This window comes from Lathyrus oleraceus, chromosome 3 (genome assembly GCF_024323335.1).
Source record: "Lathyrus oleraceus cultivar Zhongwan6 chromosome 3, CAAS_Psat_ZW6_1.0, whole genome shotgun sequence".
NCBI classification, from domain to species: domain Eukaryota; kingdom Viridiplantae; phylum Streptophyta; class Magnoliopsida; order Fabales; family Fabaceae; genus Lathyrus; species Lathyrus oleraceus.
The window spans coordinates 421,638,054-421,665,443 of NC_066581.1; the positions used below are offsets into that span (position 1 = coordinate 421,638,054).

Below are 27,390 nucleotides of genomic sequence, written 5' to 3' on the forward strand. Positions count from 1 at the left end.
TCCATAACTTCACCATTCTTGCTTTTAAACCTGTGCAATGGCCTGTAACAATGACACTACCAAACGAAGCATAAACGAGATCTTTTTGACATAAACTTGTAATCGAATGCAATGCGATACCAAACCAACAAAACATGATAAATGACTCCAAAGCAACTAAAAACAAACATAAATCTTACAAAAGTGATGACAATATGTCGGATTAACGGCGGGAATTCAATGGAAATGGTGACCGATCACAACCCCAAACTTGTCTCAATGTTTGTCCTCAAGTGATGTATTGAGTCCAAACAAAGGTCACCCTTGAATTCATTTTCCACAATGCAACCTAGTCTTTCACCATTTGTGTTCTTCCTTTGCAATCGAGTTTCAGGTCTCTCCGATTCAGGCAGTTTACCACATTTCCACATCAGAAACCTCTTCACCTGCAAGCTTTTCACACACTCGCAATATCTCTCAGGGTTAGGTGTGTACACTCACAGCACAGTGTCGCATTACGCGAAAAACCGGCAGGAAAACAAGACAACAGAGCCGCCACCGTGCGTTATTTATCCCAAAAGAGGGAAAGGAAACGCTCAGAGTAAACCTGGAAAAGACATGGTCTCGCGACCAAAGAGAATGGGATCGGGAGTCGGTTATGCGAAGGGAAGGTATTAGCACCCCTACGCATCCGTCGTACTCGACGGGATCCACGCACAATAGGAAGGGAAATGGTTGCTAAAACACTGCTCACACACACACACACTGGCTGAAAGAGACACAAGAAAACAGACAAGACTGAAACTGACTCGGCAGGATACCGCATCCTGGGCCTACTTAGTCTATCAGGCATAGACATCAGAGTCAAAGTAGTTCGGACTGGGGAAACGACACATGCTCGCTAGGATATCGCATCCTATGCATACGTATCTCCTTTGGACGAAGGAGAATCAGAGCATTCGTAGCTCGGCTGACACGCACACAAACAAATACATGCAAAGGCAAACGTGGAGCCTGAATGCCAATCACTGGACTTACATCAGCATCCGAACCAAAACACACACAGGAAACCAACTGCCAATCGTTGGACTTGCGTCGGACTCCAACCAGAAAAGGAGAAACAACTCACACAAACAAAACAAAAGGGCGCCCGGAGAGATCTGCTCATCTCCTGCCTACGTACCTCATCTGGTATGAGGATCAGGGCGACGTAGTTCCCCTACGGAGGGACAAAGGACTAGCCTAACCAGATAACAGAGGGAGACACAACACTAGGGAGACTACGACTCGAGCCTAGATGTTGTCATGCAAAATCGTCCCTAAGTTAAGGTTTCTAGCTAACTTGCACAGGAAGCAAGCCTATCCTAAACATGACTTGCACAGGAAGCAAGCCACACCTGACTTGCACAGGAAGCAAGTCAAACTAAACCTAACTTGCACAGGAAGCAAGCTAAACTAAACCTAACTTGCACAGGAAGCAAGCTAAAGTAAACACACAAACACAAGTAGCACACACTATATGCAAGCAATGGGCTCAAACAAGGTTAGGTTTTAGTCGAGGGGTCATATCAACCTCAACAAACAAACCACTGTAACTGGGTAGTATTAGCTCTTAACCTTGCCATTGAGGGGCTAAGGTGAAGCAGATGAAAGGTGAGTGAAGATGAGACTTCACAGCTCTTATCCCTGGCCTGGGAGAGCTTAAGACAAGAATGTGTGGGTCCAGAAAGTGGGAACCCTTCTACACATTTGAAACTGACTCAACTGTACAATTGTACAAGATCTTGGGTTTGTATCTGCAATGCATCAACACAGTGGTGTGAGCAGAGCAGATGACACACAGAATAGCAGGGGATAGATTGCATATCCCTTGGGTTCTGCCAATTGCCTCTTCACTTAGGAGGTCTTTGAATATGTACAGGGACAAAATTAAACAGCCACAAACATTGCCTCTTAAGGAGGACTTCAGACAGTTGCCTGGCCAAGTAACAGGCCAGGTCTTCCAGACTACATGAAGTAAAGAAGTTATACCTCAATGCAAATTGCTCTTAAGCAAAGCAAAGCAAAGTTCACAAGGAACTAAAAGCAACTAAAGTACCTGAAATCAGTCAAGCACAGTTAGTATACAAGTCAAAGTTAAATCAGAATGAAACAAAGGTTAACAGTCAACACAAGCAGATAAATGTGCAATGCACAAGGTTCAAGGCATGTGAGCCAAGCAACCTACAAAACAAACAAGTTAGTCATGATAAACAAACAAGCATCAATCAATTTGTATTGGTCTCATTGGGTAATTGTTGCTTAACCTGAAAACATGAACTCAAATGTGAGCAACAGGACCACTAGGGCAAGCCTAGGGTCAAAAGGGGATGAGAAAGTCAAAACAGCAAATGAACTCCAATCAAAATCATATTCAAACAATCAAGAAGCAAACTCAATTGGTTCCACAATAATATCATTCCTCATCATCATTCTATAAGCAAAAGAAGTCAAAGCATGGCATATGGAAGCTCATAGAAGTCAACAGCAAGACTCAACTCAAAACCAATCATAAGCAATTCCAAAAATCATCAAATAAATCATGATCAAACACAATCCATAGCATGGTAAGCATGTCAAATTTCAGCTCAATTGGATCATGGGAAGGTAGTCAATGAAAATCAGAAAGGCAAGGCAATTTCAAGCATGCTCAAAGAAGTCAACCAAACATGCATCAACTTGAAAAAATCATAAATCAGTGATAGCATATGAGAAATGAATGGGATCAAAACCATGGCAAAGCTTAAGATGTCTACTAATCACATATCAAATTTCATGTCCATCCAATAAAGTATGAGAATTTCACAAATGAAATGGGAGCATGTGTCACAAAAGTCAACATAAGACCAAACAGGGGAGACAAATCTCAAACAATTAGGAAATGCCACAAACAATTCCAAGAAAAATCACATGTAAACTAGACATTCAATAGTACATTCATGCAAAAATTCAAAGCAATTTGAGGTCAAGAAGCATGGTATAGAAAATCATCAATTTGCACATCAATGGTGTGACACAAATTGTCACACCCTACTTCAAAAAATCATAACTCAACAACCAGAGATGATAAATTCATAAACTCTACACCAAAATCACCATGAATGTGTCTAGTTTAAGCACAAAAAATTTCAAAGCCATTGGATAATGCATCACCATTTCACAAATGTTTTGGCAAAGTGTACAAAATATGAGCACATGAACAAAACCCTAGCACCATTTAAAATATACTCATGCAAAAATTCTGGAAAATACATGATAAAAAACTAGAGATTGTGATGAACATGATGCAAAAAATCCCATGAATTTTGGATTAAAAATGATGGACTTATGAATTTTGTAAGATTGGATCAAAAATGAAATAATATTGTGAAATAACATGAATTAAATGGGACAAATGGCACGACAGTGGCAATAATGTAAATACTGGGACAACTTAACAAAACGCTGCGCATAAGGCAAGAGGACGAAATGTTTTGATTGGCCAGGCAATGGAACAGTAGCAACAACATGCAACGTACGTAAAACAAATTCTGGGCAGCCATGAAATTAGGGTTTGCTGCTACAGTGGAGCTTCATCTTCATCCACAAAATCGAAAAAAAATATTTGCCCAGAAATGTAAATTGAGCATACCATTATGACCAGCAAACAACACACATGCATAATCCAAACTCCATTTTCATTAAATCAACTTAACATGGGAGAATCAAGTAAAAACATAATCATCAACACAACTTAAAAATCAGATTTCTCATTCATCATTCAACCATTTTCAAAACCATGACCACCATTGAACTCGGCATACAAAGACCTAGCTAATGCATATCAAGATTTAGCAAATGGTGATACTCGAAAACTTACTTGATTTGGAAGACAATGGTGATTCAGTGATGATTAGGCCATAAAAGGTTAAAACAGGTGTTGCTTCAAGCTTGTATTGATGGATGGTTGAGGACTTTAAGCTCAGGAATGCTTGGAATGGTCCAGACTTTGAACTGCCATGGGATGAGTTCTTGATGTAGCAGAGCTGGAAGATGATGTTACAACTGGGAAACAAGGCTTGAAATGGGCTCAAAGATGATGGTATATGATGCAGCAACCAACCAAGGCTCGAGTTCTTGAAGGTTTTTGGAGAAAAGTTCTAAAATGCAAAATGAAGGTTTTTTGAGAACATGGGATTTTCTGTTTGTGAATGAGGCTGCTAGGGTTGGTTTCAGAAAGAAAATGATCTATTTGTATGCTGTTTAAGGTTGGTTAAGTGTGGCTAATTGGAATGTAATCACAATTTGCTAAAATGACATGTTTTTGAATTTTGCTAAACCAACTTACATTTGTGTGGGGTGTAAGTATGTGCACGAAAATGGGCCTCTAACATAACCAAAATAAGTTTTCTGAACATTCTCAATTGGCAAAAATGGTTAGAAATGATTATTTTGGAAAGTCACTTTTTTACTACACTTGAATTAATTCATGCCATTCCAAAAATGCCATTTTGATTGGCGATGTTTTGGTGAATGATGATGACATATTTGGAAAGAGGGGATCAAATGTGATTTGTTGCAAAAAACCCCACCCAATTTGGCCAAATGGTTTGAGAGATATGGCCTTTTGAAGTTCAAAAATTTCTGAAAATGATTTGATCATAACTTGCCAACCATACATGGGAATTGAGTGTTCTTGGACTTTTTGGAAATGGGAGAACAAGATCTTCAACTTTCATGTTGGGCAAAAATTCATTTGAAGCTTGTATCATGATGTAAGTTTGAGGATCAAGACTTTCCATTTTTGGCAAATTCCAATTACAGGTCAACTTTCTATTTTTGGAAATTTCTTGTCTGGCTTCAAATTCTTTAATGATGATGCTTGACATGTTATATGAGGCTTATATGGACATGAATGAGGCCTCTCAAACCAATTCCCACCATCAAATCCCTGATTAAATGCCCAGTTGACCAACAGTTGACTTTCTAGGGTTTCTGGTGAACTGGGCCATGACTGATGACTTCTGAGCATTCAAACCTTGACCAAAACACTCCAAAAGGACCCCTAGGTCATGTGAACATGTTGGACCAACCCTAGGGCCTTGTCTCATTGGAAAATGCACTTGCTTGCTTGACTGACTGATCTCCTGACCTGTTTGACCTAATTTTGTCTGATGGGCTTGCACTTGGGCAAAAGGACAATGCAATGCTATGCAGTGGCCTATGTTATGTTAAATGACCTAATATGAAAATGTATGTACAAAATGCAGGGTGCAAAAGTTGAGGTACTACAGCTGCCCCTATTCAATCAGCTGGGAACCCGAATGGATGAGAGCAACGGCTGTCAGACTTTCAGGGTAAACAGAGATTGAATACTAAGAACAGTAGAAATTTGCACTCTGCTGGGAAAATAATTAACACCGCCTGTCAGGATCGGCAAAGAAACAGTCTTGAAAGAAAAATCCGTCTGGAACGGAAAAAAGAAATCGGTCTGAATACCGAAACAGAAACGTCGACCTGAATACCAAAATAAATGGTAACACAGGGATAACCATGTCCTGAGCGCCGCTCGTCAGTCTGAATACTGAGCATCGGTGTATGAGAGATTTGATGTCGATCTGAAACATCGGAAATTGGCCTGAACGCCACCTCGGTTTGAATACCGGAAAATTGGCCTGAGTGCCATAAGTACATCGACCTGATCGTCGGAAACTTCTTCGGTCTGAATACCGGAAAATCATAAGTACATCGACCTGATCGTCGGAAACTTCTTCGGTCTGAATACCGGAAAAAACATAAGTACATCGACCTGATCGTCGGAAACTTCTTCGGTCTGAATACCGGAAAAAACATAAGTACATCGACCTGATCGTCGGAAACTTCTTCGGTCTGAATACCGGAAAATTGGCCTGAATGCCACTTCGGTCTGAATACCGGAAAATTGGCCTGAGTGCCATAAGTACATCAACCTGATCGTCGGAAACTTCTTCGGTCTGGATACCGGAAAATTGGCCTGAGTGCCAAGGATACCGGGTTGTAGGTATGAAATGGGTGACTGGCCAAAGCGTGAATTGGTTTGTGTTCCAAAACACTCAACATCCTGAAGAGGGCTTAGAAAAGCAGTCTTGTTAAAGGATGGACATTCGATTCACGAGGAATACGAATCTTACTCGACTGGGGAGGACGACTTCGACCCAAGAGCGCATGAGACACATTATCTATAGCCGTCAAAACGTAGATAATACACTCGCATGGAAGATTATCCATGACCGGGTTGTAGGTTGTTAAATGGATAAACGACCGAAAACATCCTGAAGAGAGCGAAAGCAAACTTGTTAAAGGATGGACATTCGATTCCACAAGAAATACGAATCTTACTCTGCTGGAGATAACAATCGAAAGATTGACCAAAGAGTGCATGAGATATATTATCTATAGCCGTCAAAACGTAGATAATACACTCGCATGGAAGATTATCCATAACCGGGTTGCAGGTTGTTAAATGAATAATCGACCGACATCATCCTGAAGAGAGCGAAGGCAAACTTGTTAAAGGATGGACATTCGATTCCACAAGGAATACGAATCTTACTCTGCTGGAGATAACAATCGAAAGATTGACCAAAGAGTGCATGAGATATATTATCTATAGCCGTCAAAACGTAGATAATACACTCGCATGCAAGATTATCCATAACCGGGTTGTAGGTTGTTAAATGGATAAACGACCGAAAACATCCTGAAGAGAGCGAAAGCAAACTTGTTAAAGGATGGACATTCGATTCCACAAGGAATACGAATCTTACTCTGCTGGAGATAACAATCGAAAGATTGACCAAAGAGTGCATGATATATATTATCTATAGCCGTCAAAACGTAGATAATACACTCGCATGGAAGATTATCCATAACCGGGTTGTAGGTTGTTAAATGAATAATCGACCGACAAGAAAGGCATCGGTACCAGGACTAGGTATGCAAAGATGACCAATCAAAAGAGGATAAAGTTGCTAACTCTAAGCAAATATCCAAAAAGAAGGGGAAGACCCAATGGGGACAATACTGCTTGATCAAGGCAAGTATCCAGAGGGGAAAGAATATCAATATCACAAACCGGATACTGATAACTGCAAAGAGGGGATTACATCTACCGGTTAGTAGGCAGAAAACCACAGAAAAGTAACCAATCATCAATAGGATGAGCACAAAGGGTTAACTCCAACAAGGGGATGAAAGTGGGATTTTACAACTACCAGCTAGTAGGTAGAAAACCACAAAGATAGGACTTACAACTACCGGTTCGTAGGTAGAAGCCAACAAATTCCACTGAGGATAAGATGAATGAGTGCTGGTTAGTGAGCGACTATTCATTTATGCCCCAGGGAAGCACGGGAGACAGCCAACAGGAAGCCAATTTAGGATCGATCCAAAAAGGCAGACTGAAACAGGACTCATCCTAATGAGGAAAGAACTCAATAGGGAAAACCCATCCCATTAGGGAGGGAACAGAAACAACCGTCATCCACGAGGATATAACTCAGTGGGGAGCGCAGAAGGAAATGGTAGACACTTTCTGCTTAAGGGGTAGACTCTACATGGAGAGATCAGACACACCCACTTCTGCTAAGGGAATGGACCCAAGCTTGCAAGATGCTGCCAACTTCGGGGAGTAATACTGCTGGGGATACCCACTCAACTAAGGAGTCACCTGTTGGGAAAGCACCAACCTCTCAAACATGCTGATGAACCCAATTCTGAAGCCGATCCCATGGTGCGATGCTAAACTCTTTCCAACAACCCAATCTCGGCTGGTCACCACGGCCTAGGGCTAATGGATATGCTTGCAATGTTGATGCATGAGTTTTTTCTTGCTTTACACAATGCCCCATGATCATGGAAACGCTATGCACTAATGATGCAATATGCTATGCTTATCTAAATGATGAATGCATAAACACACGTCTCCTCTAGAGACAACACCGGGAAACTCCAGGAACTGTGTTGAGGATCCTATAACCATGTCAACTTCCATCCTGCTGGGGAAAGACAAACCTTGCTGGGGATGCACTCCATCGAACCCAAACTGCTTGGAGATTACCCTGCTAGGGGAGGCAACCCATTCCTATCTCTACTAGGGATGATTTTCTCCGAACCCGATCCGCTTGGGGACCTCGCTGAGGGAAAACCATCAACACAAACCCTACTGGGAAGGCAGTAACCTTCGGGCTCGCTGAGGAGACACTGATCTCAAATCTGTTATGGAGGTAACGCTCTCACACCTACTGGGGAAATACAACTCATTGGACACGGAACACCTGTCGATTCGTCGAACAGAGGCATTCATCGTCCACCCACAGTGTCGGCGTTCCACTTTTGAGAACTCCCAGACTCGCCTGGACTTTTCTGATTCATCCCACGAAGATCGAATCCCTGGGATCATACAAACTTTCCAGTCCTTAGACTTTGAAGAGTCTTCTTGATTATCTTTCTGGGACCGTCGTCGTAATCCTTCACTGTCTTTTCACCGTTCAACTATCCCTTGCCCCTGATCTGGCTCTGCAGCAGAGATCGTTAGATAAAAGCGTGCCCCAGGTATGCCCCAGGTGTTCTGATATTTCAACACTTAGGTCACTCAAACTTCCGAGTAAGATTTCCAGATTTCAACCTCATAAGCATGCATCGAAGGGACCTCTATGTTTTAAAATGCAAATATTCTTATCAAAACGAATGGATGTTTTCATAATCAAAGCGGTAATGACACAACAACAAAATTTATTGGACCGAACACATGCTTTATTGACTGGAACAAAAGATGGCTCACAATCGAGCAACACACAGGAAGCAAACCCTGGAAAGAGGTGATTGCATACAACAGAAAAAACTCTATCCTAGTGGCAATGTGAAACCATGATCTCATCGGGTTCCAACTCAATTACACCTCATATGTCCTCAAGACTTTCCGCACTTTCTGTCTTCTGAACAAGATGCTTCCGATTGGTCTCTGTCGGAGATTCTCCAAGTCATCATGAGCACAAATGATCATGCTGGACGCAGTTGTTCGTTTCATTCCCTCTTTTGCCTGGACCTCCCTTTCGGGTTTTAGTCCACCGGGATACCCTTTTTTGCCCAAGTCGCCCTTGCGGGTTTTCAACTTGCCGGGTGTACAGTTCTTTTCTTTTATTATCCCTAACTTTTGCCCGAACCTTTTTCTCTTTTTTCTTGGTTCGCCGGGATGCCCATTTTTGCCTGGACTCTTTATTCTTTTTGTCCAGCGGGTCTCCTTCACGAAGTATTTTCTAACTGCATCCGCACTCATAGTGGATGGAAAATCTTCGTCATCCGTGGTCATCAACAACATGGCCTGGTCTGAGAAAACCTTCTTGACCACGAATGAGACACTCATAACTGTTTATCCATCTGCCCCACGATCGTCTTGAGGAGGAAGGATCCTTTTCAACCAATTCTTCCACGTGGTACGCTCGAGGTCACACTTCTCAGTCAACAATACGCTTCATTCACTGGGTACAACGCCCCATGACAAGTAACTGTCAGCCCTCTTTCCTCAGTTGGACTCAACATGTCATTCGAGTCCTTATCCATTCAGTCTTCTCTGATTTCTCATATATCTGTGAGGAAGTCACTGCCCCAAATAGATGCACATCTCAAGGTTCGATATCCAAGATACAGACTTTATGTTCAGCCGCCATTGTTGGTGCAACCAACTGTGATTCGGGAAGCACTACCTCATTCACTTTAACTTCCCCATCAGACATCGGAATCCGTTCGGATTCAGGGCCAGGCCCCTCCTCCGGGATCGGTCACTCTCAATCTTTCGATTTGAGTACCTCGAGATGTCCTCATCAGGGACCTCAAACTTCCTTGGTTGATAACCTTCCATGGGTTGCTACTAGCTTTTCAAACACATACCTAACCAAATCCATTTTGGATATCCACAAAGTGGTATGAATCAGCATACACTGTCTCAGTCGGCGAGCAGCCTATGCCAAAGTACATCAAGTTTTTTCGAACAGTGAGTGTATTGTTTCACCGTCGATAAACTTTTTGCTTAGGTAAATTGCATACTCTTTTCGACAAGACTAGTCATGCTGACTTAGTACGCACCTCATAGACCTCTCGAGGGCTACCGAGTACCAGGTTAACAATCATCCCCCTGGGAAGCATCGGAATCAGAAGTTCCTGCAATTTATCCCCTCTTTTTTTTTTTTTTTTCAGGATCAACCTTGATTCCTCTGATTTACAACATGCCTCGGCAGCTTGCTGGATAGCACTCCATAAGTGCGCTAATTCGAACTCAACAGTATGAGTTATCTCTACCTGTCAAACAACTTGATCTACCGGATGCCCCTCTTCTGCTTGGGACTTTGCCATCATGTCATCAACATGGCATTTGCTTTCACGATGAATCATATCATGAAACAAAGTCACCCTAGACTTCTGATACTTGGCACCGGCCTTCTCGATACTGAACGACATCATCTTATAACCAGAAGGTGCCCCTCGTGTGATGGACATGGTTTCCTTCATATCATCTGGCAACAGTTCAATCTGGTCTCGGCCAAGAAGCCATCCATGAAGATAAACTGAGCATTATAATCAACCAATACCTCGTTGTGACGTACCGGGAATTCATCTCTCGAACTAGCTCTATTCACGTCTCAGCAGTCCACACACATTCTCATCTTTTAGCACCGGTTTCCGCTTCACTGGAGGACAGTCTTCTCTCCATGGTAGCTCGTGCCTCCACAACATTGGTATCCTACCTTGGTGTATCTAGATACAACCAGGCGCACATATACCATCCTGTTCTTGGCTTGTCTCTGAAGCGGCCTCAACTTTCATTTCCCTTCTGATCTCGGCGGCACTTGGGATGACAATCTTGACTCGCTCCTCGTGTGGTTGAATCACCTTCTCCTCTTGTTTCAACAACTTGGTTAATTCCAGCAGATCACAATCTTCTTCGCCTTCTTCTTCGGCATGATAGATCGGATTGTCGAAGTCATACGAGGTGTAACCAAATTGTTATCAATGAGATCCGAAGAATTACTTGTCGAAGTTGGAACGAGACAAATCAAAAGGGAAAAATGAAAATAAACATTACCATTTTTATTTGTTTTTAAAACTGCAAAAATAAATGAAAAACAGGGAACACCGGTTTTTTGATTGAAAAAAAAAACATCCATTTATTAATGATGCAGAAATGTTGCAAAATGAAACATGAGGTGGCCCTTACAATGGACCATTACGTGTCGGGCAACACGTATGGCTTTCATGCAAATAAAACTGAAAACAAGAAAGTACTACTCTTCAGGATGAGTTACAGTGCTGATCTTTTTAAGCCTTCCAGTTCCCTGCCGCGCACGATTTTATCCATGACTCCAGTTCACAGTCACTGTCAGTCTCTTCCCCCACCGCACAGACGCGATCTGAATTTTCAGCGATCACACCCCCCATCACCTGACCCTGCACTGGCACGGGATCGGCATTAACATCCAGTGATAGTGTAAAATTGAGGGCCTTGGAATCCACTAGGTCTTGGACAGTATGCTTAAAGGCTCTACACCCCTCAATGTTATGCCCAGGCGCACCAGAATGGAATTCACACCTGGCGTTCTCATCATAGTTGGGTGGCCTCTGATCTGATCTCAATGGAGCTAACATCCTTTATCGAACCAACCCAAGATCCATCAACCTTTTAAACAGAGCAGCATACGGCATGGGTGGCTTGTCAAAATGGCGATCGACCCCCTTTCCTCTCACTTGGTTCCCAGCTCCTTGTGCTTTCTGGGGAGTTGGCTGAGGTTGCTGTCGGATTGACTGATTACCAGCAGGGATGGTTACTGCAGCAGTGTGCTGGTAGTAACGACCCCTACAGTGTCCTCTCTGGGCATACACAGCACTGGATTCACCCTCATCCTTGCGCTGGTCGTCACTAAAGGATTTCTTCGGTCTAGACAACAAAGCATTTCCTTGTATTCCCCCCTTCCTCAGCCAGTCTTCAATCCTCCCCACCTTCCCGGCAATTGCTTTCTGCCCCAAGGCGAACTCTTGCATGACATTGATCAGCTCTCCCATCTTCTCTTTCAGTTCAAGGATGTCGGCGTTGGGAAGATCCATCAGCTTGGATTTGTTGAGTTTGACTGTATGTCTGAATGGAAGAGCTACGCGCACCGGTTGACACCTACAAAACAGCAAATGGGTTAGTATGACTCACACATGCAATGTCTGTCCGTACTAGGAATATTCTGTCCTTTGATTCCGGTTTCATCGAGACACATAAAATTTTATCAACAACATTTTGACATCTGGATGTCTCTCGACCTGAGTCTCAAAACAATGGACCCTGAGTACGGACAGACATGAGTTGAATGCAGATGAATGCGATGCAAATGCATGAATGCAAGCCACTGTGCCACCAAGTCATCTGTAGACCCACTCTCTGAACTAGTCACAGTCATCGGGACTAAGTCACCATAAATCTGACTTGGGGAGTTCCGAAATAAACGGAACTGGAGATTACATCACTGTCATCACAGGAACATCCACTGAACGGATGACAGTCAGATCCTCTGAACAGGTACTTTCAAATTCAACCCGGGGATCCGAAATAAACGGAACCCGCTGATAAACCACGGACAGAACTCCGGCGTCCCAGAAATAAATGTCCACAATTCACAGTCACCATCAGTACCAAGAGTCACCAACAAGTCAGCAACTGTACCTGTAATGATCATACCCTTCCCCACTCACGGGTGTCATCTAGGCCAGGGTAAAGTCGAGAGAGAAATGCAGCATAAATAACCTTTCGCAGAATACCATCATATACACACCTGAAGTATGTAACGACGATATCCTACCAGGGTTTGAACTGCTCGTGATATCAATGTTCCGCTAAGTGGCGCAATACCACCCGCTTCCCATGAATCACTCTATTCCTAAGTATCCTAGATTTCACTCATGGCCTGGGTATTGGGCCTTTTACCTCAAGTAACTCCCACCCCCAAACAGAAAAACATAGTCAGCACAACAGATGAATATGAATGAATGCAAACATTAATGCACACAATAAATGCAAACAATAAATGAAATGAACAAATAATGAATGCAATAAATAAACACAGCACAAAGCAACCAAAACCCTAAACTAGAGAGCGCTAGGAGAGACTCGCTTAGGGAAGATGGACCAGCAGAGGTCAACTTCTCTTATCCCCAGCAGAGTCGCCAGCTGTCGCATTACGCGAAAAATCGGCGGGAAAACAAGACAACAGAGCCGCCACCGTGCGTTATTTATCCCAAAAGAGGGAAAGGAAACGCTCAGAGTAAACTTGGAAAAGACATGGTCTCGCGACCAAAGAGAATGGGATCGGGAGTCGGTTATGCGAAGGGAAGGTATTAGCACCCCTACGCATCCGTCGTACTCGACGGGATCCACGCACAATAGGAAGGGAAATGGTTGCTAAAACACTGCTCACACACACACACACTGGCTGAAAGAGACACAAGAAAACAGACAAGACTGAAACTGACTCGGCAGGATACCGCATCCTGGGCCTACTTAGTCTATCAGGCATAGACATCAGAGTCAAAGTAGTTCGGACTGGGGAAACGACACATGCTCGCTAGGATATCGCATCCTATGCATATGTATCTTCTTTGGACGAAGGAGAATCAGAGCATTCGTAGCTCGGTTGACACGCACACAAACAAATACATGCAAAGGCAAACGTGGAGCCTGAATGCCAATCACTGGACTTACATCAGCATCCGAACCAAAACACACACAGGAAACCAACTGCCAATCGCTGGACTTGCGTCGGACTCTAACCAGAAAAGGAGAAACAACTCACACAAACAAAACAAAAGGGCGCCCGGAGAGATCTGCTCATCTCCTGCCTACGTACCTCATCTGGTATGAGGATCAGGGCGACGTAGTTCCCCTACGGAGGGACAAAGGACTAGCCTAACCAGATAACAGAGGGAGACACAACACTAGGGAGACTACGACTCGAGCCTAGATGTTGTCATGCAAAATCGTCCCTAAGTTAAGGTTTCTAGCTAACTTGCACAGGAAGCAAGCCTATCCTAAACATGACTTGCACAGGAAGCAAGCCACACCTGACTTGCACAGGAAGCAAGTCAAACTAAACCTAACTTGCACAGAAAGCAAGCTAAACTAAACCTAACTTGTACAGGAAGCAAGCTAAAGCAAACACACAAACACAAGTAGCACACACTATATGCAAGCAATGGGCTCAAACAAGGTTAGGTTTTAGTCGAGGGGTCATATCAACCTCAACAAATAAACCACTGTAACTGGGTAGTATTAGCTCTTAACCTTGCCATTGAGGGGCTAAGGTGAAGCAGATGAAAGGTGAGTGAAGATGAGACTTCACAGCTCTTATCCCTGGCCTGGGAGAGCTTAAGACAAGAATGTGTGGGTCCAGAAAATGGGAACCCTTCTACACATTTGAAACTGACTCAACTGTACAATTGTACAAGATCTTGGGTTTGTATCTGCAATGCATCAACACAGTGGTGTGAGCAGAGCAGATGACACACAGAATAGCAGGGGATAGATTGCATATCCCTTGGGTTCTGCCAATTGCCTCTTCACTTAGGAGGTCTTTGAATATGTACAGGGACAAAATTAAACAGCCACAAACATTGCCTCTTAAGGAGGACTTCAGACAGTTGTCTGGCCAAGTAACAGGCCAGGTCTTCCAGACTACATGAAGTAAAGAAGTTATACCTCAATGCAAATTGCTCTTAAGCAAAGCAAAGCAAAGTTCACAAGGAACTAAAAGCAACTAAAGTTCCTGAAATCAATCAAGCACAGTTAGTATACAAGTCAAAGTTAAATCAGAATGAAACAAAGGTTAACAGTCAACACAAGCAGATAAATGTGCAATGCACAAGGTTCAAGTCATGTGAGCCAAGTAACCTACAAAACAAACAAGTTAGTCATGATAAACAAACAAGCATCAATCAATTTTTATTGGTCTCATTGGGTAATTGTTGCTTAACCTGAAAACATGAACTCAAATGTGAGCAACAGGACCACTAGGGCAAGCCTAGGATCAAAAGGGGATGAGAAAGTCAAAACAGCAAATGAACTCCAATCAAAATCATATTCAAACAATCAAGAAGCAAACTCAATTGGTTCCACAATAATATCATTCCTCATCATCATTCTATAAGCAAAAGAAGTCAAAGCATGGCATATGGAAGCTCATAGAAGTCAACAGCAAGACTCAACTCAAAACCAATCATAAACAATTCCAAAAATCATCAAATAAATCATGATCAAACACAATCCATAGCATGGTAAGCATGTCAAATTTCAGCTCAATTGGATCATGGGAAGGTAGTCAATGAAAATCAGAAAGGCAAGGCAATTTCAAGCATGCTCAAAGAAGTCAACCAAACATGCATCAACTTGAAAAAATCATAAATCAGTGATAGCATATGAGAAATGAATGGGATCAAAACCATGGCAAAGCTTAAGATGTCTACTAATCACATATCAAATTTCATGTCCATCCAATAAAGTATGAGAATTTCACAAATGAAATGGGAGCATGTGTCACAAAAGTCAACATAAGACCAAACAGGGGAGACAAATCTCAAACAATTAGGAAATGCCACAAACAATTCGAAGAAAAATCACATGTAAACTATACATTCAAGAGTACATTCATGCAAATATTCAAAGCAATTTGAGGTCAAGAAGCATGGTATAGAAAATCATCAAGTTGCACATCAATGGTGTGACACAAATTGTCACACCCTACTTCAAAAAATCATAACTCAACAACCAGAGATGATAAATTCATAAACTCTACACCAAAATCACCATGAATGTGTCTAGTTTAATCACAAAAAATTTCAAAGCCATTGGATAATGCATCACCATTTCACAAATGTTTTGGCAAAGTGTACAAAATATGAGCACATGAACAAAACCCTAGCACCATTTAAAATATACTCATGCAAAAATTCTGGAAAATACATGATAAAAAACTAGAGATTGTGATGAACATGATGCAAAAAATCCCATGAATTTTGGATTAAAAATGATGGACTTATGAATTTTGTAAGATTGGATCAAAAATGAAATAATATTGTGAAATAACATGAATTAAATGGGACAAATGGCACGGCAGTGGCAATAATGTAAATACTGGGACAACTTAACAAAACGCTGCGCATAAGGCAAGAGGACGAAATGTTTTGATTGGCCAGGCAATGGAACAGTAGCAACAACATGCAACGTACGTAAAACAAATTCTGGGCAGCCATGAAATTAGGGTTTGCTGCTACAGTGGAGCTTCATCTTCATCCACAAAATCGAAAAAAAATATTTGCCCAGAAATGTAAATTGAGCATACCATTATGACCAGCAAACAACACACATGCATAATCCAAACTCCATTTTCATTAAATCAACTTAACATGGGAGAATCAAGTAAAAACATAATCATCAACACAACTTAAAAATCAGATTTCTCATTCATCATTCAACCATTTTCAAAACCATGACCACCATTGAACTCAGTATACAAAGACCTAGCTAATGCATATCAAGATTTAGCAAATGGTGATACTCGAAAACTTACTTGATTTGGAAGACAATGGTGATTCAGTGATGATTAGGCCATAAAAGGTTAAAACAGGTGTTGCTTCAAGCTTGTATTGATGGATGGTTGAGGACTTTAAGCTCAGGAATGCTTGGAATGGTCCAGACTTTGAACTGCCATGGGATGAGTTCTTGATGTAGCAGAGCTGGAAGATGATGTTACAGCTGGGAAACAAGGCTTGAAATGGGCTCAAAGATGATGGTATATGATGCAGCAACCAACCAAGGCTCGAGTTCTTGAAGGTTTTTGGAGAAAAGTTCTAAAATGCAAAATGAAGGTTTTTTGAGAACATGGGATTTTCTGTTTGTGAATGAGGCTGCTAGGGTTGGTTTCAGAAAGAAAATGATCTATTTGTATGCTGTTTAAGGTTGGTTAAGTGTGGCTAATTGGAATGTAATCACAATTTGCTAAAATGACATGTTTTTGAATTTTGCTAAACCAACTTACATTTGTGTGGGGTGTAAGTATGTGCACGAAAATGGGCCTCTAACATAACCAAAATAAGTTTTCTGAACATTCTCAATTGGCAAAAATGGTTAGAAATGATTATTTTGGAAAGTCACTTTTTTACTACACTTGAATTAATTCATGCCATTCCAAAAATGCCATTTTGATTGGTGATGTTTTGGTGAATGATGATGACATATTTGGAAAGAGGGGATCAAATGTGATTTGTTGCAAAAAAACCCCCACCCAATTTGGCCAAATGGTTTGAGAGATATGGCCTTTTGAAGTTCAAAAATTTCTGAAAATGATTTGATCATAACTTGCCAACCATACATGGGAATTGAGTGTTCTTGGACTTTTTGGAAATGGGAGAACAAGATCTTCAACTTTCATGTTGGGCAAAAATTCATTTGAAGCTTGTATCATGATGTAAGTTTGAGGATCAAGACTTTCCATTTTTGGCAAATTCCAATTACAGGTCAACTTTCTATTTTTGGAAATTTCTTGTCTGGCTTCAAATTCTTCAATGATGATGCTTGACATGTTATATGAGGCTTATATGGACATGAATGAGGCCTCTCAAACCAATTCCCACCATCAAATCCCTGATTAAATGCCCAGTTGACCAACAGTTGACTTTCTAGGGTTTCTGGTGAACTGGGCCATGACTGATGACTTCTGAGCATTCAAACCTTGACCAAAACACTCCAAAAGGACCCCTAGGTCATGTGAACATGTTGGACCAACCCTAGGGCCTTGTCTCATTGGAAAATGCACTTGCTTGCTTGACTGACTGATCTCCTGACCAGTTTGACCTAATTTTGTCTGATGGGCTTGCACTTGGGCAAAAGGACAATGCAATGCTATGCAGTGGCCTATGTTATGTTAAATGACCTAATATGAAAATGTATGTACAAAATGCAGGGTGCAAATTTGAGGTACTACACACAGTATGCAATACCAAACTCTTAACTTTGAATACATTCTAATGTCACTACCACAGCAGATTCCACACACTTTTTGAGGTCTTTTTAGGTTGTAACGGGGCTTGGGTACGGTGGGATAAACAAAAAATTGGATAACAAAGGGTTTTGAACTCGGTAGTCATGTTGTGTGATTTTTCTTTCTCTTTTTTCTCGTGCATCACGTATACTCTGGGGGTTAATTTCACTCTTTTGACTCTTTTCCTACTCGAATTTTCCGAGCATTTCATATGTGTTAGAGTCTTAAGTCTCGGCAAGTGCATTTTTCTCTTTTGTTTTTCTTTTCTCTTTTTTTCTCTCTTTTTTTTCTTTTAAAGAAAATACATACTATATTTCTTTTTGTATGATCTCTTATTATGCACTTGCTTCTCTTTCAAGATTTCCACCCCAAACTTAGTTTTCTTGCACATTTTGCAATTCACACAATCATACCGAGTTATGGAAAAAAATGAATGATTAATAGTTAACAGGGGGTTTATGATGAATAAATGCTTAATAGTTAACAGGGGGTTTATGATGAATAAAATGGCTAAGGCTCAACGGGGTTCACGAAGGGAAACATACAGATAGGGATGGTTAGAAAGGCCCTGGCTAAACAAACAACTTGCCTCAGTGTGTGTTGTCATGCTGTGACGTGTCAACAGGACATACGCAAAATCAGAGTGATAAAGTCATACCTGGCTGAACTCTCATGCTGATATTTAGTGTCTGGCTTTTTGTAATCTCACCATGTTGGTTAGCCTTACAAGTTCTGAAGCCTCCTCGTGTCATGTGGTTTCTTTTCTGATTCGGTTCTACCATACCGCTCTCTTGGTCCAGTGTCACCAAATTGTGTCCGACTTTACTTTCTCATGGTTGCATCAACTTCTGGGGTGCCTTATCAGAATAAGTATGAGGGGTGTCTTTCATCCACTACCATTGATCCCGGATTTGTCCAACCATTTCTCATCACTCTGTACACACAAGTAAACAACGAAAACAAACAAAAACAATACAACGACAACAAAAACAAAAGCGATGGAAATAAAACATGAAAGGACCCCCCCCCCCCCACACCTGAACTAAACATTGACCTCAATGTTTAAATCCAGATACAAAGGGGACTCACAGCGACTACTGTTGGTTTACTGCACTTGTGTGGTTTCCTTCCATTTGGAGGTATTTGTGACTTTGCCCTTTTAATTCTCCTCCTCCCCTACACAAAATTTTAGCACAAACAAAGAAAAATAAAAACAAAATAAATTAGAAATCAAACACGTGGGTTGCCTCCCACGAAGCGCTTCGTTTAACGTCGCATGGCTCGACGGGTTCATTTCCCTTATCATGGGGGGTATTTCAGGTTCAAAACCTTGTTGCACCTCTTGTCTACAACACGGACGTTGTCTCTTTTATCAGTGTGGACTCCTTTGTGCCACGATTCCTTTTTAACTATCCTTTCAGTGTTAGGAATCTTTCCATTTCGGGTGGCTACTGGCAGTGGTGAGCCTTTGATAATATTCAATGTCCTGATTAAGCCTACTTGATACTGAGATTTTGTATCTTCCTCCATCTCCTGGTTTTCAATAGCATTCAATGTTATTTCCTTGTTGTGAACTTTCAAGGTTAACGTGCACTCATCCATGTCGAGCTTGCATCGACTCGTCTTCATGAAAGGTCGACCCAGAATGATGGGTGCCTCATTGTCTTCAGGTATGTCTAGGATTACAAAATCGACTGGGAAAGTCAAGTCCGCTATTGTTACCAGCACATCTTCAGCTATACCATATGCATATTTTCTTGAGTGATCCGCAAACTTCAGATTGGTCTTTATATCACTGATGTTTTTAATACCCAGCCTGTGATAGACTGATAATGGCATCAAATTCACACTAGCTCCCGAATCTATTAGTACCTTTTTGAAGGTTCTTTCTTTGATTGTGCATGGTACTGTGACGGTTCCTGGATCCTTCTGTTTGTTAGGAATGTTCTGCTCCAGGGAGTTTGCATTATATTGTTCCTTACCAGATACCTGTTCTTTAGTGGTTGGTTTCTTTTCAGCCATTACCTCTTCCACGAATTTCTTGTACATGGGCATCCTTTCAAGTGCTTCAAACAAGGCCATATGACCCTCAATCCTTTTGAACATTGTCATGAATTTCTCCAAGTCTGACTCACTAGGTTCCTTCTTTGTCATTCTCTGAGGGTAGGGCAACTTAATCACCGGTTTAGTTTCTTTTGTAGTTTCTTCTTTAGTCGGCTCGCTCGGTGATATAATTTTTTTCTTTTTAGCAGCCTTTTTCTCTGTCGTCGTGACAGTATTAACATTCTCCTGCCCTCTAGGATTTTGAACTGTTTCACTTGGTAGGGAACCTGGTGTTCGAGAACTTGCCAGTTGCTGTGCTATCTGCCTCAGCTGAACTTCGAGATTCTTTAGGGAGGCAGTGGTGTTTTTCTGATTGTTTCTAGTCTCTTCTTTAAATTGCATATTTTGAGCTGCCATCTTTTCAATTGCAATCTCCCAATTTGCCTTCTTAGGTACCTGTTGTTGTTGCTGCTGATATTGATTTTGATATTGACCCTGTGCTGTTGTTGCACGTTCCCTCTTTGATCTTTCCATGCAAAATTGGGATGATTTTTCCACCCCGGATTGTATGTGTTGGAGTAGGGATTGTTCTGCTTTAAAAATTTTATATCTTCGATTTGTTGTGGTGTTGCAAAACAATGAACAGTATTGTATGGTCCATTGCAAATGTCACACACTTCACTCGGTGCCTGTTGCACTTGAGCCACTTTCTGAGCACCTATGTTTAGTGCTCTCAACCTTTTCTCTACCTCTACAGCAACAGCTTCTTCAATTTTCACCTGTTTATTTGTTTCCAGCTTCAAGTCAATAACTGCAGATTTGCTTGATACCCTGTCATATAACTCTAAATGCTCGTTCGAGGAAATAGCTTCAATTATCTTCTTCATACCGGTGGCTGTTGCAAAGTTGGCTGAGCCACCAGCTGCTGAATCAAGGATTTGTCTCGTTTGAATTCGAAGACCATTGACAAACATTTGCATTTGTTCAATTTCATCCATGTTGTGAGTAGGACAAGCCACTAGGATTCTCTTGAATCGTTTGTAGGCATCTCCTAGTGACTCACCCTCCTTCTGCTTGAAGTTTAGGATTTCATATCTTTTCCACAATGACACAGATGCGGGAAAATATTCCTGCAAGAATGTTGTTTCCATCTGCTCCCATGTAGTGATACTGCCAGCCGGTAAGGAATAGAACCACTCTTCGGCTTCATCTGTTAAAGTGAACGGGAACATACAAAGCCTTATTGCTTCTTCATTATGTCCAGGCATTTTCAGCGTTGTGCTCATAGTCAAAAACCTTTGGAGATGCTTGTTGGCATCTTCATTCACTCTTCCAGAAAATGACCGCCTTTCAAGTTGATTAATTGTGCTGGGATGCAGCTGAAATTGGTCTACATTTACCGGTTGGTTTACAATTGTCATACGACCACCCGGAGTGTTGTTTCCACCATAGTCACCGAGAAGTCTCTCTGGTGGTGGTGGTTTTGCAGCCATGACCTCGGGAGTTGTTTCTGCTTCTGAATCTGAATTCTCTGAGTGCACTGCAACAACTTCCTTCTCTGCTTTTTCTGCTATTTCCAGTTTTTCTCGCTTAGCTTGTCTTAGTCTAGCGCGAAGAGTTCTTTCGGGATCTGCGTCAAAAGAAAAATCTGTTGAGGCCTTAGCTCGCATACACAAGTTAGACAAATATTAGAATTGAATAACAAAATTGTCACAGATAAAATTTTAGTTGGCGAGCAACAAAATTTCGATAGAATAGAAATTAAAATATGTAGTTTGGCAATCCCCGGCAACGGCGCCAAAAACTTGATCGAAAAAATAGCAAGTGTACTATTTTTACCGATGTAGTAATAAGGAGTTTTATTTCCAAGTATCGATCTCAAGGATTGCGTAGGAAATACTTATTTTAATTTGATTCTATCAGAACAAAAAGATAATGGTTGGGTTGTTTGGGAATTTATAATAGTAAACACACAAAGAGTAAAAATAATTGATTAAGATAAAAGATGCTAGGGTGAGCGGTTGAGTTAACCGGTTATGAATTTAGTCAAGATTTCCTTAATACATATGAAACATTCAATCACCTAACCTCAGAATGTTCTTACTTAAGTCCTTAAGGAAGAAACTATTAAACTACCAATTCTTACTCAAATGTCCATTCAATTAATCATTGGTTTTAATCATACAAAATATCGAGGTTTACGGTGATTTACGAAAGTTACTAGTCCTAGATGATGCATTCATAAACTCAATTGTGTGAAAACCCTAACAATCACAATCCTGTTATTGGAAGTCATAGATCAATTTGTATTTGTCCGATACAAAAGCATAATAACATCACACAATTGAATTGAAATACGTAACATAGTAATCAAGAAATCATTGGTTCAAATTCATAACATGCGATAACATCAGGACCACCCCCCCTAGCATATAGGGGTTTAGCCTCTCATAGTACTTAAAGAACTCATAATGTAAAGATTAGACATTACAAAGAATCAGGAGAGTTTGATCTTCAATGGTTGATGCCCTTGAATCTCGCCGTCTTCAAATCCTTCGTATTCGCTATCTTCTCCAATGCAATCTTTTCTTTCGTCTGTCAAAAGGTGCCTTCTTCTTTCTCTTCCAAGCTTTCTTATAGCTTCAGATGCATCTCTTCCAAGCAAAAGGTCCAAACTACCCTTAATGAGCAGAATCGGTTCACAAAGCAAAAATTAGGTTTTCCAAGCTGCGTCCAATCAACACGGCCGTGTGTCACCACACGGGTGTCCGTGTTGTTCTCCATAATTAATTATTTTCAGCACAAGCTACAGAGGCAACAACACGGGCTGTGTTCCCCCACACGGGTGCCCGTGTTAATGCACTGTTTTAATCAACACGGCCGTGTAGTGACACACGGGTGCCCGTGTTGATCTCTGTTTTTCTTCTCCTCTTTTGCTCTACCTGATCAACAACACGGGCAGTGTTGTGGCACACGGGTGCCCGTGTTGACCGACTGTTTCTTCATATTTTTGCCTTTCAGAGTGTCCATAACTTCACCATTCTTGCTTTTAAACCTGTGCAATGGCCTGTAACAATGACACTACCAAACGAAGCATAAACGAGATCTTTTTGACATAAACTTATAATCGAATGCAATGCGATACCAAACCAACAAAACATGATAAATGACTCCAAAGCAACTAAAAACAAACATAAATCTTACCAAAGTGATGACAATATGTCGAATTAACGGCGGGAGTTCAATGGAAATGGTGACCGATCAGGTACATTGGGGAAATTACCATAATCCATGATGATCTCAACACCGTCATAAACTCTAGAATACCAGGAGATGTCTTCAGTTGTGAGGGACATGATCCTTTGAGACCATTTCAGATTTCCCTTGTTGTCAACAAAAGGACCCTTGCTGGGTAGATGCAAAATAAACCATCTATACAACAGAGGGGTACAACACACGATAGTCCCCTTCTTCTTCTCATTCCTCATGTGGATGGAATAGTATATGTCAACAAGAAGAGTAGGAACGGGATTCTGGGCCATGAAGAGGTAGATAGAAGCCAAGTTAACAAAGTTTTCCATGTCTGGGAATAGCACGATCCCATATATGATCAAAGCAAAGATAGTTTTGAAGGCATCCCAACTCTCAGCTTCAGCAAATGCAATAGCCTTGTCAACCAGAAACTTCAAGGCAAACCCATGGGTCCCACCCTTAGGTTTAAGATTGAGCTTCACCTTCTTCTTCCCTATGTGAAGGATTTCAGCTAGATGTTAAGGCTTAGGAAGTTCCTTTGTAGGGACAAAGGGAGCCTGTTCCTTAATCTCAATCCCCAGAATGTGTGAATATTCCTCCAAAGTATGAGCCAATTGGTAATCCTGGAATGTGAATCATCTCAAAGGAGGGTTGTAGAACTGCACTAGAGTGTGAAGAGCTATAATGTTGACCTCAGTGTTAAGCATGCCTAGGAGATTCCTATAGGCGTCCTTGAACTTGTATTTATTGCTGAAAACCAGGCGAGCTCCCAATCCTCTCAATGTATTCAAATAAGGTTCCACAAACTTATAGCTATAAACACCTCTTCTAGTAGGATCTATTCTCTAATGGTCACTCAAACAAAGACTTGTCTCTTGAATTCCCTGGAAATATACATGCAAAAATTAATTTCAAAATGATGCAATGATATGAAAGCATCATAGATTCAACAATTTAGTATAATCTGGAGATTCTGGATAATCTGGCCATATCACACGACATAAGATCAAAGGTCCAACACGACCTAGACAGTCTAGATAACTCAGCATAGGATCAATAATCTGATGTGATATGAGAAATCCGAATAATAACATGTCTATGTAACTCAATATAGGATCAAAGGTCCGACGTATATAAGATATCAATCGTATGAAGGGTTTTGGTTTCATGCATAAAAAACCCAATAGCCCTCTCACAGGTGTGTACTAGTCCTCAAAGGTGGTCCCTAAAAGGTATCTCAGAGTCATCGAGTCAAATGAAAATACCCTGCCATAGTGAATTCTTATAGAACAAAAGTACTTTCAAGTGAGTCTAGTCTGGGTGTGGTTCTCGTGATAACCCAACGCGAAAAACGCAGGCCTACACGACTATCCACGAATATATCATGTGTGTATACTCAAGCTTGGGTGTAGAGCTTCTCTCACATAGTATCATCCCATCCTAACAGATATGACAGATAATATCCAGAATATAACAGCATATGAATATTTAAAGCAACAAAGTAATGCGATAAACAACATAAATAAAGAGAGTAAAGCAATAAAGGTAAACACCTAAACTCACAAGGAGAACAAACAAAACTGGGCTCAACTTGCTTATGAAAGGATCCCCAGCAGAGTCGCCGGCTGAAGCCACATGAATTATACCCGAGCGCATCGCAACCTCAAAGATACCACAGAGTCTCCATCGAGCTTTATTTACTCCCGAAGGAAAAGGAAAACATCGATAAAACCATGGGGGAACAGAAATGGGTAAGCAAGTCGGTTATGCAAGGGGAAGGTATTAGCACCCCAAACATCCATGGTACTCCATGGGAACTGTTTTGAATGTTCTTTGCAAGAATAGGTGTTATTATCTGAAGATTACTCGCGAAAAAGGGAAATGGGGAGGGGGGGGGGGGGGTTTAATAGATAATGTGAAAGAGGTGAAAAAAAGGATAATTATGGAAAATGAAGGTTATAAATAATTGTGCTCGCCAAGGATTTGAGCCCTCGTGCCTACGTATCCTCATTCGTGCAATGAGGAAATCAGAGCTCCGTAGTTCGTGGAACTAGGATGGATGCGTTAGTTGTTTTTAGTGGATAGTATTAACGTTCGCATTCTACTGTCAACTGGCTTGTATGCTTAAGCATGGGAGCATTAAGCGTCTGTCTGTTTACGGTAGAATGGATGAACTCGGATCTCACTTTAGCAGTTAAACCTTTGTTTGCGTCTGTCTATTTCCAATTAACCTAATAACTAATTAAGAATTAATTACAAGCTAATTAACACACAATTAACATGAAATAGGCCTTGGTGAATTGTTATTGCAAAGCCCATCGGTGGGGGTGTATTGCCAGGGATAGGAGGTGCAAGAATGAATTGCTTGGACCGAAGGCTTAACTCTAGAAACCCTTATGTATGACGAAACTGGGTTCGCTGTGAGAAACCATGGCCATGTGCGTAACCTGAAAAACTTAGCTCAACAAATTCTCCCTCAATCTTGCGCAACCCTTAACCTGGCTTCTGATTATCCCGTACAAACAACCGCGTAACCAACAGAAAAAGGAGAATACAAAACTCACCTCGGCAGTATGATTTTCTGTTCTTGGTGGATCGGGATGAAGAGAGCTTTGCTTGGATCCCGTGTGCGGGCGCAACATTGTGGTTGATAGCGGATGGATCGCCGCGCGGTTCTTCGTCTTGGCAGAGTAGTGTTATGATGACGAATAGGTGGCGTTTGTTGATTGATAATGAAGAGAACATATCGATTATCGATGCGTGATGAAATTGCGTTGAAGGATGAATTTAGACTCGAATCATTGTGTGGCAATAATGATTGAAAGTGGAATTGCGCAACAGATTGGAGATGAAGCCTTCTCCAAGGTCGGTGAGTCTCTCGTGTTCCAATCTTCTTCACTTTGTGCTCCTCTTCTTCTCCTTCCGTTACGATTTGTTTTCTTCTTCTTCCTATATCCCAGACTTCGCCTTCTTCTTGGAGTCTCAAGATGAAAGCTCCGGTGGAACTTGTAGAGGCTCAAAAGTTGAATCTGTTTATACTGAATTGAAAGTTTTTAGCCAACTGAAAATCGATCCCTTGGTTAGTTGTGAGTTGCGACTTATATAGTGATTGGAAGGGGAGTGAGGTTAGATAGGGTTGAATGAAGTTGATTGAAAATTATGTTAGATTGGTTATCGAAGGAGTTTTTCGGTTATGGATCGGAAATTCTGTTATGGTTTTCTTGAAGTTTTTGTTAGGATTTGGTTATGGAGTGATTGGTTCGCAAGAAAAAAAGACCCCAAATGCTTGGTGAATCGACGAGTTATATAGGGATTGGAATTAACAGTGTTAGGATTCTGTTACGACCGAATCATGTAGATTAGTTAGAAGTTACATTTTTCATTAAACCTCCGTTAGATCTTGGCTAAGTTAACTATTAGAGGAAGACTGTTGGACTGGGTTAGATTTGTTATTATGCAGTAACTTTGTCCTCTATTTGAATTTGGTGTGGATTGTAAATCAGTTAGATGAATATCTATTAGATTATTTTGATTTTTGTTATAGCTTTTTTCAGGTTAATTGAGTTAGTTCAGTTTTTCATTCTTCAACTTGGTTTTTTGCAGGTTACTCGGTGTTGTCGTTTTGATTTACTTGGATTGCATTTGTCGTTGGAGTTGGCTTGTATGCAGCTGGCTTGCGCGTTTCTGCCACCGTGTTGCCTTTGTCATTTCGATTGATGTCGTCGTGTGACTGCGGTGTTTCGGAATTGCAGCTTCGACGGTACCTGGTGCGTTGGTGTGTATGCAGCATTGTGGTTTCTGATGCAGCTTTTCACTTTTGCTTTTTTTTCATTTTGTTTCATTTTCTTGTATTGGATGCTATTGGATACTGATTGGTAAATGGATTTTATCAAGTGGATTTAAGAGATTTGTAAATGGATAATGGATTATGTAAATGGTTTAATATTATGGTTGTCAATTGGTTATGAAATGGATAGTTGGTTTTGGATTGTGA

General features: G+C 41.2%; 1 protein-coding gene and 1 long non-coding RNA gene across 2 annotated transcripts; one reads left to right on the plus strand and one right to left on the minus strand.

Moving 5' to 3' along the window:
• Positions 1 to 863: 863 nt before the first annotated feature.
• LOC127128014 (uncharacterized) lies at positions 864 to 26,103 on the minus strand. Its single transcript, XM_051057274.1, has 3 exons — positions 25,961 to 26,103; positions 14,765 to 24,280; positions 864 to 12,196 (listed from the first exon to the last, which is right to left on the minus strand). Exon 2 carries the CDS (start codon positions 20,676 to 20,678, stop codon positions 19,404 to 19,406), a length of 1,275 nt encoding a protein of 424 aa, XP_050913231.1. The 5' UTR covers positions 20,679 to 24,280; positions 25,961 to 26,103; the 3' UTR covers positions 864 to 12,196; positions 14,765 to 19,403.
• Positions 25,700 to 27,390, plus strand: LOC127128015 (uncharacterized). The gene is made up of 2 exons (XR_007805619.1): positions 25,700 to 26,265; positions 27,000 to 27,390. It is a non-coding gene; the product is annotated as an uncharacterized LOC127128015 (long non-coding RNA).

Excerpts from the sequence above, each read along its gene's own strand:
- LOC127128014 (XM_051057274.1), bottom strand. The coding sequence starts at position 20,678 with ATGGAAAGATCAAAGAGGGAACGTGCAACAACAGCACAGGGTCAATAT.